Here is a 19,040-nt window from a genome sequence, read left to right as displayed (position 1 = left end):
GCATTCTTCCCCCGACCACATGAATGATAATCTCGCATTCTCCTTGGATAACATTCTCTTGCGACCAATTTTGGTGTGCAACTTTGCCAGAGAATTTGGACTAATGGATTTGATATAGCTGAGGCTATATTGTGAAGGATTGGACACAACAACAACAAAGGTGCCATTTTAAAATCGGCATAAAAATTGATACTAGGGTATTATAATTTGGGAGCTTTGCACATATGTCATTAGAAGCAACCAGAAACATTCCTTTAAACTTTCAGGATTCAACTTTTCGTACTTTCTAATAGATTCGTGAAAAGTGGAGGAGGATATTTTTTTCTGTGTGATTACTATTGCTAAAATTGTGCCAAATTAAATCTTATTGTGAATTTTTCTTTTATCAGAAAAGTGCTGTCTACAATAACTTTTACTAATTTTCTTCTTTCTGCTATCAAACAAGTACTTTTTTCGCTTAAAGTGATTAATAAAACAAAAGTCAAAATAATTTACCAGTTTCACAATTTGTCCCATTATAACCTTCCAGACAAACACATTCGTACGTAGTCGCTCCAGATGAAGATACACACACTCCATCATTTTTGCAAGGGTTCGGGTGACAGTTTACTGTTACTAAAACAGAAAAAAATAATAATCAAAAAATTAAAGTTACAAAACATCCAAAGTGCGAACAAAGTACTAAAAGAAAATCTAAAGAGCTGCGAGGAACGTCATCGTAGTAAAAACGTAGCATTCTTTTACGACAAGATTCAGAAGCCAATCAGGTTCGACCTCAGGGCTAAAGAGAATAGAAGGGCTGGTTCACTCCTTTGAAGTATCTCTTGCCGCTCCGATCCTCCGACGTCACTCTAGTGACGTCACTTTGGCGCAAAGCTCGCACTTTTACTTCAAGAACGGAGCGTTTGGCCTTACTAGCTCTAACTAATATTGGATCATTTCTTTTTGCGAGATATTCTAAGACATTTGTTATTTTCTATAATGACTTTCCTCAGTTTTTGCAGTGAATTTACAAGAATTTAAAACTATTATCGAAATGCCAGTTTGCGCGATTGCAACTTGCAAAAATTCTGATATGAAAACAAAAGGAAAAAGTATAATTTTTCGCGTGTTCCCTAAAGTAAATGAACAACTATGTAAAGAATGGATTCCGAAATGACACAGTTAATATAAAACCGCAATACGTTTATTCTGTCGTAAAGAACTTTTATAAAAATTCATTATCTAAATAGAAACCGCCTCGCTACTTCATAAAGAAAGGCAGGTGAAAAGAATTAAAAAATAGATAAAGTCAAAGAAAATTAAAATGTAAGTAAAAAGTATAAATAAAATATATAGTATATAGTTGAAATTCTCCTAATTTCATAACATATTTTTTAATGTAGTTATTCTAAATATTTATGATTTTTTTTAAAGATTATATTCTCTTCAATTTAAATATCTATATATTATATCATCGTAAATTTAAATGTCTATAAACAATTGTAAAATTTCTAATGTCATTATGAACCTAAATTATTATTTTGCTTCAGTAATTAGCGTTTAAGGTTGATGTTTCCTAATGGTTAAGTATGAACAAATTGCTATTAACGACATATTTTAAAATCAGGGATTCTAAATTTAACTTAACTTATCTTTATAAAAGAATATGTAGATAAAAAAAAAAGTGTCGATATATGCCTTCATTTTTCTTAATAGTTAAACTTAAAACTGAACTTTTTAAAATAAAGTATTTATCGTGTTATTTTCACCAACTAGCAAAACATTTTTATAAGTTTAAAATGGTATTTTTTTAATATAATAACCAAGAAAGTTTTTTTTGAACTATGTTTATGAACGGAAATAATGTGTTAATTACGTAAAGTTTGAAGGCTAATAACCAGAAAAAGTCTAACTTACTTTTACAAGAGAAAGATGCAAAGTTATCATATCTTTGCTTGCGATCTCCGAGATCTGTAGACAGAGTGACGTCATGAGGAGGGAAATCGTAGCTTCAGCTCTATACAGGTGTCCAATTAAATTTGTTTCGAAAATCAATTCAGCGTGATAATAGACCAAGCTTATTTGTTGTAGCACTAATCCGCCAAGCACGTTCACGTGTACAAGCGAAAACAAGTTATTTAAATCACTGTGTTAAGCCTAATCACGTATTCTACTTCTCAAATTGAAAATACCCTATCCTTAGTCACAAAAATTAAAATTTTAAAATGTCGTAAAATCTTTACGTTGTCAAAAAAAAACTACTATTTTTGTCAAAATATGAACACAGCGATGAGTATGAATATGAGACAAAATATGAATATTGAACAAGCATAGAAGAAATTTCAAAATCCAAAATTTTCTAGAGGATGGCAACGATAACTTCTCAGCAATTCATAATGATTAACTAGTTTATAGTATGGTTTGAAAATACTTTATAGTGAATGGTCCTTTAACTTGCATGTAAAAGTTTAGGGAATAACGTAGAAGTGTTAACTGTTCAAAAAGGCCCATAAAATACATAAAATAAGTTATTTCCCCGATTAATCTGTTTATTAAGAAACAATAAATAATATACATTAATAGCATTGCCCGATATCCCCTACATTGATGTTAATAATAATAGCAGTTATTACATGGCACGATGCAACGATAGACGACAATGTATTTTTTTTAAATATTAAGAATAATTTCCCGGTATTCTCTGCACTAAAAATTTCCTGCTTTACCATAAGTAAACAATAAAAATGTCCGCAAAAAAATTATAAAAACCTAAATAACTTAAAAAAAGGAATGAATATAATGAATATATAAAATAAAATAAAAATTTGGGAGTGTAAGAAAAACGTCGAAATAAAAAATTAAAATGTTGTATTTCATTTTACTGCAATCTGTTATTATATATTCTAAAATCGAAGATAAATTCTGTCAGCTGTATTTGTTTGGGGAAAATGTATTCATGCATTTCTTATCAAGAAGAGATTTGAGATAATTTACTCTCGTATGAAGCGAGATTGTAAATGTATAGAAATCTACTAGACTTATTATTACCCTAGTTCCACGGCTTATTAGACTGATATACACGTTATTAAATTCTGAGTTACATTTGAAGGCAACTAAGCTTTTAAAAAGACAATTATTTTTATTTACTTATAGTTTCTATATCTGAAAGAAGTAATGTGACTTACAGATCAAAGTGTATGATAAATAAAATCACGAGTGTGCGAAAGGTGCTCGATAAGTGTACGAAAATTAACAGAACGGAAACTATGCAAAACACTTTCCCTTAATATTCATTGATTCAAGGTTAATCTATGACATGGAATTTGTTACTGTAAAAGTGATAAATCCGGTTATTATTAATAATTACCGATTGTGTTTAATAATTATCGGTAATTCTTAATAACAACCGGTTATTATTAATAATAACCAATGAAGTCTTATAAATGTGATTAAACGGTTTATTTTGAATTGGGACATGGGTGTGCGTCTTTGTATATGTGTTACGGTTGAAGAGATAAACCGGTTATTATTGATAAAAATGCCAAAATTAACAATTATCGCTTCTTTTGGTCAAAGTGAAAAATAAAAACGCGAACTTGCACTGCATTCAGTGTTAACTACAACGAGAGAAAAATTTTAAACAGCATTTAGAGACGCTGATGAGTATGCTGAAACAGCTTATGGTTTGGCTATACCGGGAACAGCCTATACTATACCAAGCAGTGGCATTTCAAAAACATCAGTATGGGGCATACCGGCCAAATGGGTTCCAGGCAGCGATACTAACTTTAAAAAAAACCGGTGTAGGATATACCGGACAAATGTATTCCGGGCAGTTACATTTAATTTAAAAAAACATCAGTGTAGGGTATACCTAGAAAATGTATTCCGGGTAGAGGCACTTAATTTAAAAAAAAAAAAACAACATTAGTATAGGGTATACTTTAATTTTTAATCACATCACTTTTCAAAAAAATAATAGAAATGCATAACTGCTTTGAACTGAAATATTACATATTTTTAAACAAGTTATTTATTTTGGCAGGAAAAGCTATTGTGACATTCGGAATAGATTTCATTTTTACCTTTTTGTTTTGTTTTGTTTCGAGCATGTCTAAGTAGTGGTTAAAACGTGATTTCATGACTTCTCTAAAACGTTATCTATTGTGCAGCTGCAAAATACGTTAAATAAACTATCTTGTATTGTGAAAAACTGTAATATACTCGCAAGAAAATGACAAAGAAAGAATTGGGAGCCTAAAATCTAAACTAAACAATCAGTTTATTTATTCATGGTGTTGCAAAAGCTTGAAAATATGCGAAAATATTACATTTAACAAACTTCATTGGTTATTATTATTAATAACCGTTAAATGTAACAAATTAGCTTAAATTAATCACTTTCACCCTCTTCGTTGGTTATTATTATTTATTGCCAGTTATTATTCATCTTAACCAATTAACAGATAATTTATAAATGGCCTATTTTATGAGATTAGCAATTTGAGTTTGCTGCCAATTCTTAACAGTTCATAAAATTTTGAAAACCTAACCGACCTTTCCATCAAATGTTGGTCTTAAATACCAAATTAATTTTAGGTAAGTTGAATAATGAATTTCTTTTTACAAATAAAAATCTCATTCTCAAAAACATTTTAGTTGGAAAATGCTAGAATTTTTTTTACTTATAACGGGCTAAGCTAGGCAAATTCAAAGGGCAGCTTAAAACAAAAAATATTTTTATTCAGTAATAAAATAAAAATAAAAATATAAATTTAGTAAAAAAATTATATTTACGCCTAACAGTTCTTTCAAACACTTAATATTTCAGCTTTTGCGAGCAATTTTAAGGTTTTGATAAAGAATTATAACTTGGACATCCAATTAAAAAAATGTGTCTAAATCATTTTTAAAGACGAAAATTCTTAATAAGATTTTAAGGAATTTACGTCAAAAAAGATTACACTTCATATTTCTGCCTACATGAACAATTTAAGGTTCTGCTAAAAAATTATCAGTTGGTCATCCAGTTAAAGAGAAGTGCCTAAATAAAATTATTACTAAGAAGTCATAAATTAAAGAAAAAGAAAACAAATTAGAATACCACAGTTTTCAGCGTAAGAAACTCCATCAGCGGGACAAATGCACGTATAACTGTCACCAATCTCTACACAAGCTCCTACTCCACAAGGATTAGGATGACAGGGAGATTCTATAGTGAAAGTAAAACCAAAATAATATTGAATTAATTCCAGAGAAATATTTTATTCGTTTGCTTTGCATAAATTAAGCACTGGAACATTTATTTTTCGGACGGAGTTTCGGGATTTTTGAGTCATTGACTCCTAATCCGTGATTAGTTTCTGCATGCTACAGATCTTAAGCAATTTAATAATATAATCACAGACAGAAATTTTTGAAATTCACTCGAGTGGATACTAAGTATCCCCACTTCTCCACTACTTAGAGAGTGGTAGAATAAGGTAATGAATACACATCAATAGATGACAGCTAATACAATTTCTTAAACAGCTGAACACTTTTTTTTAACACAATTAAGAGCTAAACTTTCAGAATTTGTGGAAATTTTGATTTTAAAAGCCTCACCACAAGAGCTGGAAAAAAGCCGTGTCTCCTGTGAGGTTTGGAAGAATTTACAAGTGGTGTGAAAAATAACTTTAAATTTATATCAAATTTATCAAACATTCAAAGACAATCCGTAGCTACAACTAGAAGACATTTTCTTAAAAAAGCACAGAGAAATTTTTCTTTCTGTATTACTGTATTGAAGTTTCTGATGCATACGTTCAAGTCCTACACGGGTTGGAGAAAAATATTTTAACACTTCTAGACTTACTATACGTAAACATTTTTCAGCCGTAAATGCTTTAGAAGATTTCATGTAACTAAACTATCGGCACAATTTGAAAGAACATTCTTGAAGCTCTTAGAAATAATGACATATATATAAATAATGACATAATATATATATATATATATATATATATATATATATATATATATATATATATATATATATATATATATATACATGTAACATAAAAAGCTTCAATTAATATTTTTATGTTAGTTTCCTTGCTATAAAACTTCATGCTAATTATTATTCTAATCGAAATACTTTCTCAATTTTTTAAAAGCCACATCCTGTTCTTAAATCTATTTTTGGCACAAGTATGCATTTAATTCAAAGCAGGACATATTTCCCTTTGCTCTGTGTGGGAAACATTCGATCTATTTCATAAACTAATAGCAACTACTAAGACTTCCCTCTTTCCCTAAATTAAAACAGTTTACGGATTTTACTTTGCAAGCTTTTCCCTAACATATAACCAAGGAGCGCAACTTTTCGTGTTCTCTTTTACTCACTCTCATGACTGCTGTTGTCTAATAATTAATAAATAAATTTTGTACCCTCCTTCCCAGCCTAAGACCTGTTTTAATCCTTCCACTCGGCAACGACGTTATATATATATATATATATATATATATATATATATATATATTGTGCTTGATTAAAGTATTAAAGTGAATTTCGCAATTATTGTAATTAGATTTTATTTTTTTTTAATTTCTAATTACACACACTAGCTTTAAAAATACTTTCATATTGACATCTGGTTAAAGTATAACCATTATTAATATATATACTACTAATATATACCACGTGAAAACCTTTACTGTATAGCTTAAATTTCAATGGACCTATACCTTGTATAATGGCACTATAATACACTGGACAATCCTAATATAGGAAAAGATTGATAAGCGTTGACAAAATCATTATGATTTGCATTAAGAGAATGAGAAATAGAACCTGTATGGTTAGTGTGAATGGAAGAGATGTTAGAGAATAATGAATGAGATGACAGAGAATAATTGTACTAGGGGCGTACAATACTGGACAAACTTCACATTCGAAGTTTAATTTTTACTTTTGAACTGTACTTTATGTGTTATTTCTTACTGTATTTTTATGTATGTAACTACAAATGGCATCACTTTATGTGATACTACATGAGCAATTTGCTCATTACTAATTTTTCTACTTTCAATTTTAGATTTACAGCACCAGAAGGAAACACCTCCAGGAACTCATCTCACGATGAAGGGGTAAAGGGCCGTTCCGGCCTCAGGCACCCCGGCCAACCAACAAGACAAGACAAGACGTGAAAATCTTTTCTGGGTTCCGCAAAATAAGAGGAAACGTCTTTTTACTTTCAAAAAGAAAATTGTATTTTTGAAAGAAAAAATAAGTTTTTTAAAAAAAAAAAAATTCCAATGCCCACCTGTGTTAACATCCGTCAATTCAGGCATATACAGGACGATTTTGTTGGCCTCTTTCAGGGGCACGTCTCTCCCACAGTGAGGACATGTGGTACAGAGAAGGAAAGAACATCCATGCCTTTCCCAGGATTCGAACAAAAAACCTTTCGAATGCAAGGACAGTTCCCTTCCCCTTACACAGACCGGTCGGCCATTTTTAAAAAGTTGCTGAATACATATATTTTTACTCGTAAGAGATGCATTGGTTGAATCAATGAGTTTCATAGAAATTGGAATCATTCTAATTTATTAAAATGTTTGTACGACTGGTCATAATAGGATTTATCATGTCCAGAATGAGCGCAAAACATGTTTTAAATTAATGATTAAAAAAAAATTCTTTCATAAGTTATTAGTTTTTTTTTTCTTCTGGAAAATTTGTTGTTGGATTATTTTTCTTAAAATATAAAAGTTATGTAAATAAGAGTATTAAAAAAATATACGTTATTGCTTGCTAAAACGATAGATTACAGATTTCATACAATATGGTAAGCTTTGTATGTTCGATTAATTAAGAAAGTTAATATCATTGTTTTTCCTCATTAACACAGTCAGCATTAGACCTTTAAAATATAAATATCATGAGAATAATAATTTTTATTATTCGCAAATAAATTAAAATTACATCTAAAACTAATTAAAAAATTACTTCTTTACCTTTAGAAGTCTGAGAAGCAGAGCAACAAACTAAAGAATAAATAATAACCAAAAATAAGTATTCGTTTACATTGGTCATTATGTGAAAATTGTTTTATTCTTAAATAAGTATCAATTAAAAAAAAACTCTTTTTCAACCAAACTTCTAAAAAAACATTCTTTAAAGAAGGTTAGAAAGAAAGCGTTCAAAGTATCCAAAGATCACTAATAATGTTTATCTTAAAAAAACACCTGTTTTTCTCAACAGATTAAAAGCTCATTTTATTCTTCTGCTTCAGAAATAAAAGACTGCGCAATACTACCGGCTTATATTGATATAGGTTATTTAGCTATATATCGTGAATTTATCTCTGCTAATGTAAGTGCAAGGAATCTCAAAGTAGTTGTGAAAAATTAATTAAAATACAATTGTACGAGAAGAAAAATTATTAATTTGTTAGAGCTTAAGCATGCTATCATTTAAACAACTTATTTTTTTCTGTATGACTGATTTATTTTTTATGGTGGTCGAAAACATTTCAAAGAATTTAAAAATACAATAATTAAAATATTATTTATATAAAGCTTTACCCCTTTTATATGAAATTAAATTAAGAACGCAGAATCCGCAGTTGTTGACTGTTCCGAGCAAATTTTAAATCTGTAAAGTTCGTGGAAAGACTGACCTTATTAGTACGTTGAAATATTTTAAATATTTGCAAGATTTATAGCATAAAATGCGTTCTTTTCTAGTTTCATAATGCATCTACATTGCATGCAGTCAATTTTTTCGAATTTTTCATAATATTTTAAAATAAGTTATTGCTCTATCTTCTCCAATTTGTTTCTGGCATTTATAAAACTTGTTTAAAATCATTTCAACCACCACTCGAAATGAAAACAATAAAACCAATTTTTAAACGTATGATTATATAATACTATGATTTTATCCAATTTTACGTTGACGTAATATCTTCTCACTCCCCCTTTTTTTAAATAATTTTATAATGTAATTTCGATGAAAGAGCAAATAGCTCTGCGGACTAGGTACTTTGAACTTAATGTTTAAATCGGTGTGTATTTTCTGACTAATATGAAAATATTTTCGTTCACAATTGATTACTTAACTTGAATTCCACTTCCATTTAAGGAAATCTTTTATGATATGCAAAAAATCTGCAAGTATTATATTAAATTCTCTTTCATTAAAAACCCACTAATTAAAAAGAAAAAAAAAGGGTGTTTCTTCGCAAAACTTAATACCGATGATTCTTTGAGGATGCTATGCTGTTATAAATGCTACCTAAAAACTCCTACAACTGAAAGCCTCCACACGATTTCTTGCAGTTAGTTCGATCAGACCACCATGAAAGTAAACCAGTGTACGAAAGAGTTCTTTAATACAAAATCTAGTAAAATAAAAAAGTGGTAACAAATATATGCTTAAAAAATTTTTTTATTTATAACTATTGGTTTGACTTATTTATTTGTCAACCGCCAAAGATTCAATTCTCAAATATATATGATAAATTTCTCTCAATTATTTTTAAAATAGAATTTGGGTTCATGCTCACAACTGGTTCATTTTTAATATAGTCTGCGCAGACTATTTATAAAAACTATGTGGAGACTTTCTGATGTAGGAGGTGATGGTATAAATCACCCGTTTTTGGAAGAAATGGTGGTGATTTGAATGGAGCATTGAATTTCTGCCCGACAGGCGAGTGAAGCATTTGTTCCCGATGTATACGTTAAATTCAATGCTACTACTCTCGAGTTTAGAAGCAATTTGTAGTTTAAAAGTAACAAGGGTTTTATAATACAAAAAGTAAAAAGTTGTGCTTGTAGCTATTTACGCCTTTTTTACTGCATTCTAAACAAGTGGGATATTGTTTCCTATGTATTTTTAATGGTTAAACGTATGAAACTATTTAAAGATTAATGAAACTTATAGCTAAAAAGATTGAATAGTTTTATGCATAAAAAGTATTACCTTTGGCACGTACTAATGTATGCATTAAAAATTTCTATCCAAAATCCATCTGAACATATTTTTCGATGTAATTTTCTCAAATAAAATTAAGTAATTAAAATCCGAGTTGATAGGATTAATAGTTTTGAAGCTATAAGGGTTTCCTTCCAAATAAATGCAGTTCAAAAATAGAAAATTTTACATAAAATAAATCCATTATAGCTTTTGAAGTATTAACCCTCTTGATTCGGGTTTAATCTCATTCGTTTAAGCGAGCGAAAATACATAGGAAACAATACCTCACGTGTACAATATTTTTGTACGTAAATCCTATAATTTCTTAATAATTTAGAGTATTGCTTAATGTTTCTCCTCATTCTGTGCTTCCTGAGAAGTTACATCGGAAAATATACTTTATATTTTCAGATTATTACTGGATAGAAATGTTAAGCTTAAACATTTATAAATAAGTGTGTGCCGAATTCCTTTGTGAACTGATGATGCACTGATAACAAATTCCCTTAGACGATAATTTGGAGATGAAATCTGCTTGTAAGACGCTGGAAACAATTGAGACATGAATTGATATCAGGCCTGTCGTTTCAGTAGAGATTTCATGTTTATAAACATAGATGTTAGTTAAAATAGTAACGTAATAGGATAAAATTTCCCTCAAGAACTTGTTTATGAGAATTACATACTGTTCATACTGATAAATTTATCAGTAAAATTTTCTTTTTTATCACGACTACGTCAAATTCAATAGTTGGTAAATTTATGAACCACGATGTCACTAATTTTTTAAATTTTTAACCATTTTTGCCTTGATTTTGCATAGAATTGAAGAGTTTTTATTATCCTCTGAAGTTCGTGTTCTTCATTTTTTCGTTTTCGTGGAGCCAGGATTTTTATGTTCAATACCATATCGCTTGCTGCTTTTTCTATTCTAAACTGGCACATCTGATTTATTCATTTAATACACATACTATTTTCTGCAGCATCAACATCACGACACATATGGGTATTTTAAAAATATTTGCACAGAAGGGTAACAACTCAGTTATTGTTTCATCATATTTACTATGCTCCAATCAAAACTCTCTATTCCTGTAATTGAAATAGTCCTTTATGTGAAATAAAACATACGAAATCAGGATTTGCAAATGCAAGAAATATTTGTTTTGCGAAACATGTAAGATTTTGGAACAATTCGTAAACAAATTGTTTTCTCTTTCGCCTTTAAAATGAAAATGATATTTGTCTTCTTATTCATGTTTTTAATTTTCCATTCCATTAATGCTAGACCTAAAAATAAGGAACTAATTGATATGACTTATGTATTTGATGAAAATACGTTACGTTACCCAACATTTAGTGGGTATAAAATCGAAAAATTAGTTAAAGGCCCCAGTGAAAATTTGATCACAAAATGGTAAGTATTGATCTTAATCTTAAAGTTGTTTGCAAATCTTTCTTTTCATAAAAAAAAGTAAATAAATAAATTTAATCTTACTCTGTATAAAAATCTTATGATGGTTTCGCTGTTTTCCATTGTTTTCCGTGCATTTTTAATGATCAAAAAATGTCACTTACCCTGGAAATGTCACTTACGTGCTTCATCTGCTCTACAATCAGTATCATAAGGCAGCAAAAATGAAATTAATGCTACGAGTCGCGGCTAGTACTTCATTGCCAGCAGTGATTTACCATAACCAAGAAGTTTTCAAGATAAATCTGCACTTAACTGTACTTACCTCTATAAGGTTTTTTAATCATTACTATAGTAAGAAAGTAAAGAAAATATAATTTGATTTAACTAAATATAAAATATTATTTAACTAAACGGTCCTGAAACAGAAAACTGCTCGTTAAATTCATATTCAAGATTGGTTAAATTAAATAAATAAATAAAATTATTTCGTATATGACATATTTAGACACACTTTATTGTGAAACCGAAATATTTAATTACTTGACGTTGATTGTTTAGCTTTTCAAAACATTGTTTCACTTTCTCGTAAAACGTTTAATGCATTTAATGTTTCCTCGTTTACTATTTCTGCAGGTTTAATTAGTTCCACAAGAATTTTTCGATGCTTTTAAATAGTAAAGCACTGTAATAGGTCATCATTCATCCCATTAGTGTATAACATCTATTTTAAGGGAAGGTTTATCTTTATTAAAAAAAAAAGCGCATGTCCTGTAACTAATGTGACAGGGTAAGTGATTTTAATCAGGATTTATTTTAACGAGACAAAACAAATCTGCATAGTATAAAATAATAATGATCAAAGTATTTAGATATGATTTAAACACGCAGTGCTTTTAAAAAGCTAAAGTTTTAATAGCAGTAAAAAAGTGGATTATCACTTTTTTTTCATATAAGAGTCTTTCATTTTACGACCTTTTTTTAAAATTAATTCGTAGTCGGTACATTATTATAGACAATTTTATTTGTGGACTTGATTGTGGTCAGGAATTGTTGAGTTAAGTAAAGTTTCTTCTTCTAACTCACTAAATCCATTTTTTTTTCTTTACTTCTAAAATACTTTTTATCATTTCTTCAGACATTATTTCCTTTTTCTGTGAAAACCAAAAAAAAAAAAAATTATCATAAATTAATTGATAATTTTTTATCCCCCCGACAAAAGTAAAAGGCAAAAAAGGTAATGGTCTAAACTGACGATAATTTTTCATTTTAAATGAAATTCTCAGCCTTGGCACACCATACTCGTCTTATGATGCAAATTACTCTTTCAAGATTTTTTAAATGTGAAATAGCAGCTTAAACAAGAAATCTTTCATCTCAGTACACAGTGGAACCTAAGCACGTTGGTCATCACATTTGTAGTAAATATTCGAAGTTCCACTAAGTCAAGCATTTATTAGCTTTTACTAGATTTTTACGTACTTTTATTAAATCAATTTGGACAGATGATCAGCATAAAGAGAAGGTCAATTTGAAATATTTCCTTGTGTCATAAATTATTAATCATATTATTATTTTTTCAAGATTGCTTTTCTCTTACAGGCATCAATACGAGGATTTCTCAACCTCTACACACGCCGGTACACACATGGATGCTCCGGCACATTTTATTAAAGGAGGAACTACAGTTGATGAGATACCAGCCCATTCCTTCTTCGGGAAAGCAGCTGTCATAGACATAACTAGAAAAGCATCACTCAGTCCTGACGCTGTAGCTACCGTTGAGGATGTCATGAACTGGGAAAGCACTACACTAAGGAGTTTGAATGAGACTATAGTTTTATTGAACTCCGGTTGGGGGCAGAAGTGGAACGACCGTGACGCTTTTCTAGGCTCCCCAAGTAATGACACCACAAAATTGCACTTTCCAGGATTCTCAGCAGAAGCTTGTAAGTGGTTGACGGAGAATAGAAGTATCAAAGGAGTAGGTTCTGATACCGCGTCCATTGATCCAGGTACAAGCACCAGTTCACCCTGTCACGGTTATGTTCTAGGGCGTAGATTGTTTATCCTAGAAAATGTTGCCAATATGAATAAAATTCCAATTGCAGGTGCTAAACTTTACATATTTCCAATGAAAATCGGTAAAGGAAGTGCAGCACCAACTCGAATTGTAGCATCTTTTCGAAATTAAAAATTGATAAACACGCGAGCTGTTTCATCTAGAATAATTAAATCTATAGCATGTGGTTCAAATAAATTTTGAATCCCAATGAAGTTACATACATATTAATTGAAATTTTATAGCCTGATAGATAATGATACGAAAATATTTTCATTTTGTATCTTGCGTTATTGATTTAAAAATACATACTTTCCATTTCATTTTTAAAACTCAAATTAACTTATGAATAAAAGGAAAATTCCACACTATTTAAAATAAAATCAATGCAAAATCTTTAAAAAGGATCATCCTAAATTTATCATATTCGATAAATGGTATTGCAAAAAATCGTGTAATAATTGAGATTATTTAAAATCATTCCACTTGCGTTTGTCAATAATTTGCCACCATTACCACCATAATGCATAATATTTTTTTTAAAAAAATGAAATTTATCTGCATGAGAATTCAAAACTGTTAGGCCACTATAATATTAAAGTGGTATATATAAAGTATATAAAGTATATATATATATATATATATATATATATATATATATATATATATATATATATATATATATATATATATATATATATATATATATATATATATATATATATATATATATATATATATATATATATATATATATATATATATATATATATATATATATATATATATATATATATATATATATATATTATATATATATATATATATATATATATATATATATATATATATATATATATATATATATATATATATATATATATATATATATATATATATATGATGTGCGTGTGTCTGTAATCACAATATATCACCCCAGAATAAAGTGACCACACGTCCCGATTTTGGCGGGACAGTCCCGCTTTTTAGTGGACTGTCCCGCGTCCCGCCGATTTTTAAAAATGTCCCGCTTTTTAGAAAATATCTGCATTTCTTATTTTAATTGTACTGTAAAAATATATTACCTATTATTTATTAAGTATTATGGTGAATATAGAGAAATAAAAAATACATTAAAAAAAGCACGTAAAATGCATGCAGAGTAAACTAAATTAGGCAATGTACCGAGTTAGATTTACTCGGTGGTATTCGATCATTGTCGTTACGTCTCGGCTTTATTCAGATAAGTGCAGACAGTGCAGTTTGTTGTTTTCAATTTGACGTTCGGTTTGACTCATTATTTGATTGACGAAGATAGTGGTAGAGCAATAGTCGCCACAACGTAACGGTCAATAAGGCAAAATTTAATACTCTTTTTTAGCCTTTGTTGTAAATTTTTTATTCATTTCTAGTATTTACCCACAGAATAAAAGATGAGTAAAAAACGAGAATGCAAATTTAATGAAGAGCTAAGCAGAGAATTTCAATTTATTAAAAAAACCAAAATAGACTATATGGTACGGTGTGATAAATGCAATGCTGAATTTTTGGTCTCAAATGGTGGAAAAAACGATATTACTAAACATCTAGCGACAAAGAGGCACAAAAGATTTTTGAATAATGCCGTTTCCTCGTTTGAAATGGAACAGTTTTTTCGCACTGCTAGCTTTGGCAACACGGAAAAACAGCTAGCACTAGCGGAAGGGCTATTTGCTTTCCACACCATAAACCTTGATCTCGAAATCAAAGTTTCAGATCAATGAATTAGACGTCGCAAATGATCAAAACATTATACGACGAAAAATATGCATGTGCAAGGACAAAAACCGAAGCAATTATTTGTAATATTTTTTCACTATATTCGTTTTCACAATTGCAGAAAGAATTAGAAAAATGCGCATTTATATCCATGAATTCTGATGCTTCCAACCACAAAGATTTAAAATTATTTCCCACAATTGTTAGATTTTTTGATCCAGAAACAGGAATTAAATATATATTAGATTTTGTTTCATTGCCGAGTGAAAGTTCACAAATAATTTTTGATTCAGTAAGTACTATTTTAAAAAAGAAAAATTTGAACATATGAAATGTTACAGATGAAAAAATTAAATGTTGGTTATCTGCAAATGTGGAAACAGACAAAAAAATGGACCGAGTTATTCCTTCATTTTAAACAGAATAATATTCCTTATCAAAATATTTTGAAAATTGTAGAATTCGCCCTCTCCCTTCCAGGAACAAATGTAGCAACAGAATATGTTTTTTCTAGTATCAATAAAATATGGACAACTGAAACAACGCAGTTGAACATTAAAACTTTAAAAATCTATTTTAAGTGTAAAATATAATTTGACCAATTCATGTGAAATATTTCACGACATTTTAATAAATGATCCGAATCTATTGCTAAGTATTCACTCAGATCAAAAATATGACCGTGAAAGAAAATCATACTTTTTTTTAAATAAAAAATTTAATTTGAATAAAAATCATGATGTTCAAATTATTATTTTTTACAAATATTTTTATAGTTACCAATAATTAATAATAAGTGCATTTTTGTACAAGTATATGAATGTATACAATAAAATATATATATATATAACTAAATTGTAATTCTCATTTCATCCCATTTGTCCCGCTTTGTCTCAATGAAAATGTGGTCACTTTACCCCAGAAGCCTCGCCCAGGCACGAAACTCGGCACATAATTGTGTTTTGACATAATGAAGAAGTATTTTTTTTTCTTTTTCAAAACTTTGGATTAGTTTTTTAGTCATTTTGTAAGAAAATATATGCTTTTTCGTCTTCAAAGAGTCATATTCAAAAAACTATTAAAAATGCATATACTTTTCTCCACTCTTATACATGTATGCTAATGCGAACCTTACAATTGAAATACTAATTTTCGACAACTTAAGCCAATAATATACGTAGGAATTAATAATTTAATTGTAAGGTTCGCATCAGTTTACATTTATCAAAGTGGAGAAAAGTTTAACTTTTGTATTAAAAATGTAGCAACATATTCGATACGTAAATAGAACGCTTCGCTTTGATATATTTGTCGCTGTTCATAATTGTTATAATAAGTTTTTCTTCTTCTTTCCTCGCTCAATTTTTCTTCTTAAGCGAATACGATAATCTTTGTAGCGATATAGAAATAGAAATTGATACCACAAAAAATTATATAGAAATAGAAATTGATACCATAAAAAATGTTAGCTGCTCAGGAGTTGGTGAGGAAAAGAATTTACCTTTATTGGCACCAAATGGAAAAACTAAAAATAATGTTTATAAAGAAGTTTTACAAGAATAGGAAGAATTATATACTATCTGTATGCTGACTGACACAAGTTTTATTTTATTGCTGTTTCTTAAATTTGTTATTAACTGCGTTTTAATTTTCAGCTATTGGCCAATGATGATTTCGAAAGCAACTTTTGTAGGCTTTTACAATTTCTGAGGCCTTTTTTTTAAGAAAAGAGAAAACAAGTCTCCACCTGATAGTTATATTATAGGTTAGGTTACCATAGGCCTTAGGTTACCATAGCAAAGTTACATCTTCAAGCATTCTCAAGAGCTATAACACATCTGCAGCAGAACTGGATATGAAGACAAAATTGCAGGACAGGAACACTTTAATTGTCCACTAATCTTCAGATTTCCTGCTATGTTTTAAAAAACTTTATTTGTGAAAACCTTTAGCGTGGCGGACAGCTGGCCGCCTTAGGCGGCTAGTCCATAATAAAATCGTAATCGTATCTTCTTTCGTAAGTTTTACTTCATTGTACCATTACACTTTGTTGTACGACCATCATTAGAAGGATTTTATCATTTGTTAATAAATCTTGTTTAATAGTAAAAAATTAAATTTGTGGAAATTTGTTCGCTCCGTGCTCTTTCATAGGTTGGGTTAAAAACAATGAGGGAAAAAGGGGGTGAGATTTGTTTACGTAAGCGTAAAATTAAACGTAAATAGTCAAAATCTTGTAAAGATGAAGAGGTACACAAAATGAACTATACAAATCAAAAAATAATCTGGAATAAGGGAGTTATTTACGAAATAGGTGTACATATTTACAAAAATCATTAGATATTGATGCTAATCAACAAACATCTGGAGTCCCTGTATCACTCCTTCTGCCCCGAAGGTCTACTGCGGTGCGGAGTGAAGCAATTCATCTTGAAGGTGTTGATAATTTAAATGGAGTGGTTAAAGCAGGGTTTCTTAACCTGTGGTTCATGGACCCCTTAGGATTCCATGGGTCATATTTTGGGGGTCCACCGACTACTCCTAATTTTTAAAAAGTTTGGATCAATAATATTTAAATAACATTGATCTTTTTTTCTTTCTAAAAGGTGAAAATACATACATGCTTGAAACTAGGTGATCGAGATACCCCAAATTCAGTACGGACTGCACACAACCCTCTAGTATCCCTGTCATATTTTTAACATCCTCCATTAACCGGCTTTCAGTTTCCACCATCTGGGGCAACCCCCTGATAACGTCCGCTGTACTATTTTTATTATCCCCTATCAAGCTACGTACATTTGACACCTTGTTCAGGTTACTAGATCTATGATTTTTTACTAAGAAGAAAGCCCAGTTTTTGAAATCTAGAACATTAGACAAACTTGGATTTGGTGTTCAACAAAAATCTCCGGTTGAGGCATCTCTCAAAGTTGCATATCATATTGTTAAAAGCAAGAAACCGCATACTATTGGAGAGACGTTAATTAAGCCATTTGCACTGGAGATGGTTGAATGAGTTTGTAGATTGGAACAGAGAAAAAAAGCTTGAGGCAATTCCATTTTCAAATGATGTGACACATTCAAGAATAGTTGAAATTTCTTGCAATATCTTGAAAAGATCATCGATGAATTGAAAGTATCGCCATTTCCCTTTAGTATGCAACTGGATGAAACTACAGATATCTCGAATTATAGTCAACTTCTTGTTTTTGTTCGTTACGTGTCTCTTGATACTATCAAAGAAGAATTCTTATTTTGTGAGTCTCTTTTGCAAACTACAAAGGCAGTTGATGTTTTAGCAATGTTAAATGTTTTCTTTACCAAACAAGACTTTGGCTGGAAAGAAAAACTTTATTCACTTCGTACAGATGAGGCACCTGTTTTCTTAAATACGCAAATCCATTTTCTGAAAAACGAATTTTGAAATATGCTCACTTCCTTACTTCCTTTCATTTTGAACTGTGTACATATCCTTAAGAATGCATTTTTTGAGAGAATGTATTATAATTTTGTAAGAAAATATACACAGAGACAAACTTCTGCAGAGTGCGTTACCCTGAAACTGAAAAATAAAACAACTTTTTTCTTGATAATTCTTTAGTATTTAAAAAATGTATTCATGACTGTTCCTTGAATGAAAATAAAATTACACTTCCTGAAAAGAGGATAAAAATTAAATTATTTTACTGCAAATATTTTCCCATTATTCAAAACAGCTTCTAGGTATGTAACTGCAAACTGTATAATTTACAACGTATTTGAAATTTTCAACACATAATGTGGCTCCGTTCGAGAAATATGTTTCAGGCAACCCTTATTCTCACGCACTGCTTTTGTTCACTTCTTCAAAACAT

General features: G+C 29.7%; 1 protein-coding gene across 1 annotated transcript in view; it reads right to left on the bottom strand.

Moving 5' to 3' along the window:
* Window positions 1-8,157, bottom strand: part of LOC147808577 (uncharacterized) — a 57,423-nt gene extending 49,266 nt beyond the window's left edge. Inside the window, exons 1-3 of the mRNA XM_087163421.1 lie at window positions 7,984-8,157; window positions 5,087-5,194; window positions 496-615 (exon numbers count right to left, since the gene is read on the bottom strand). Coding sequence (XP_087019547.1) covers window positions 496-615; window positions 5,087-5,194; window positions 7,984-8,062 — 307 coding nt within the window. The 5' untranslated portion in view covers window positions 8,063-8,157. The remainder of the gene's footprint in view (window positions 1-495; window positions 616-5,086; window positions 5,195-7,983) is intronic.
* Window positions 8,158-19,040: the final 10,883 nt, after the last annotated feature.

Source organism: Parasteatoda tepidariorum, chromosome 5 (genome assembly GCF_982258835.1).
Source record: "Parasteatoda tepidariorum strain Cologne lab strain chromosome 5, Ptep-v5.0, whole genome shotgun sequence".
In the NCBI taxonomy this organism is placed as follows: Eukaryota; Metazoa; Arthropoda; class Arachnida; order Araneae; family Theridiidae; genus Parasteatoda; species Parasteatoda tepidariorum.
The sequence above is the reverse complement of the archived record's forward strand: the minus strand, read 5'-3'. Positions and strand labels throughout refer to the sequence as shown.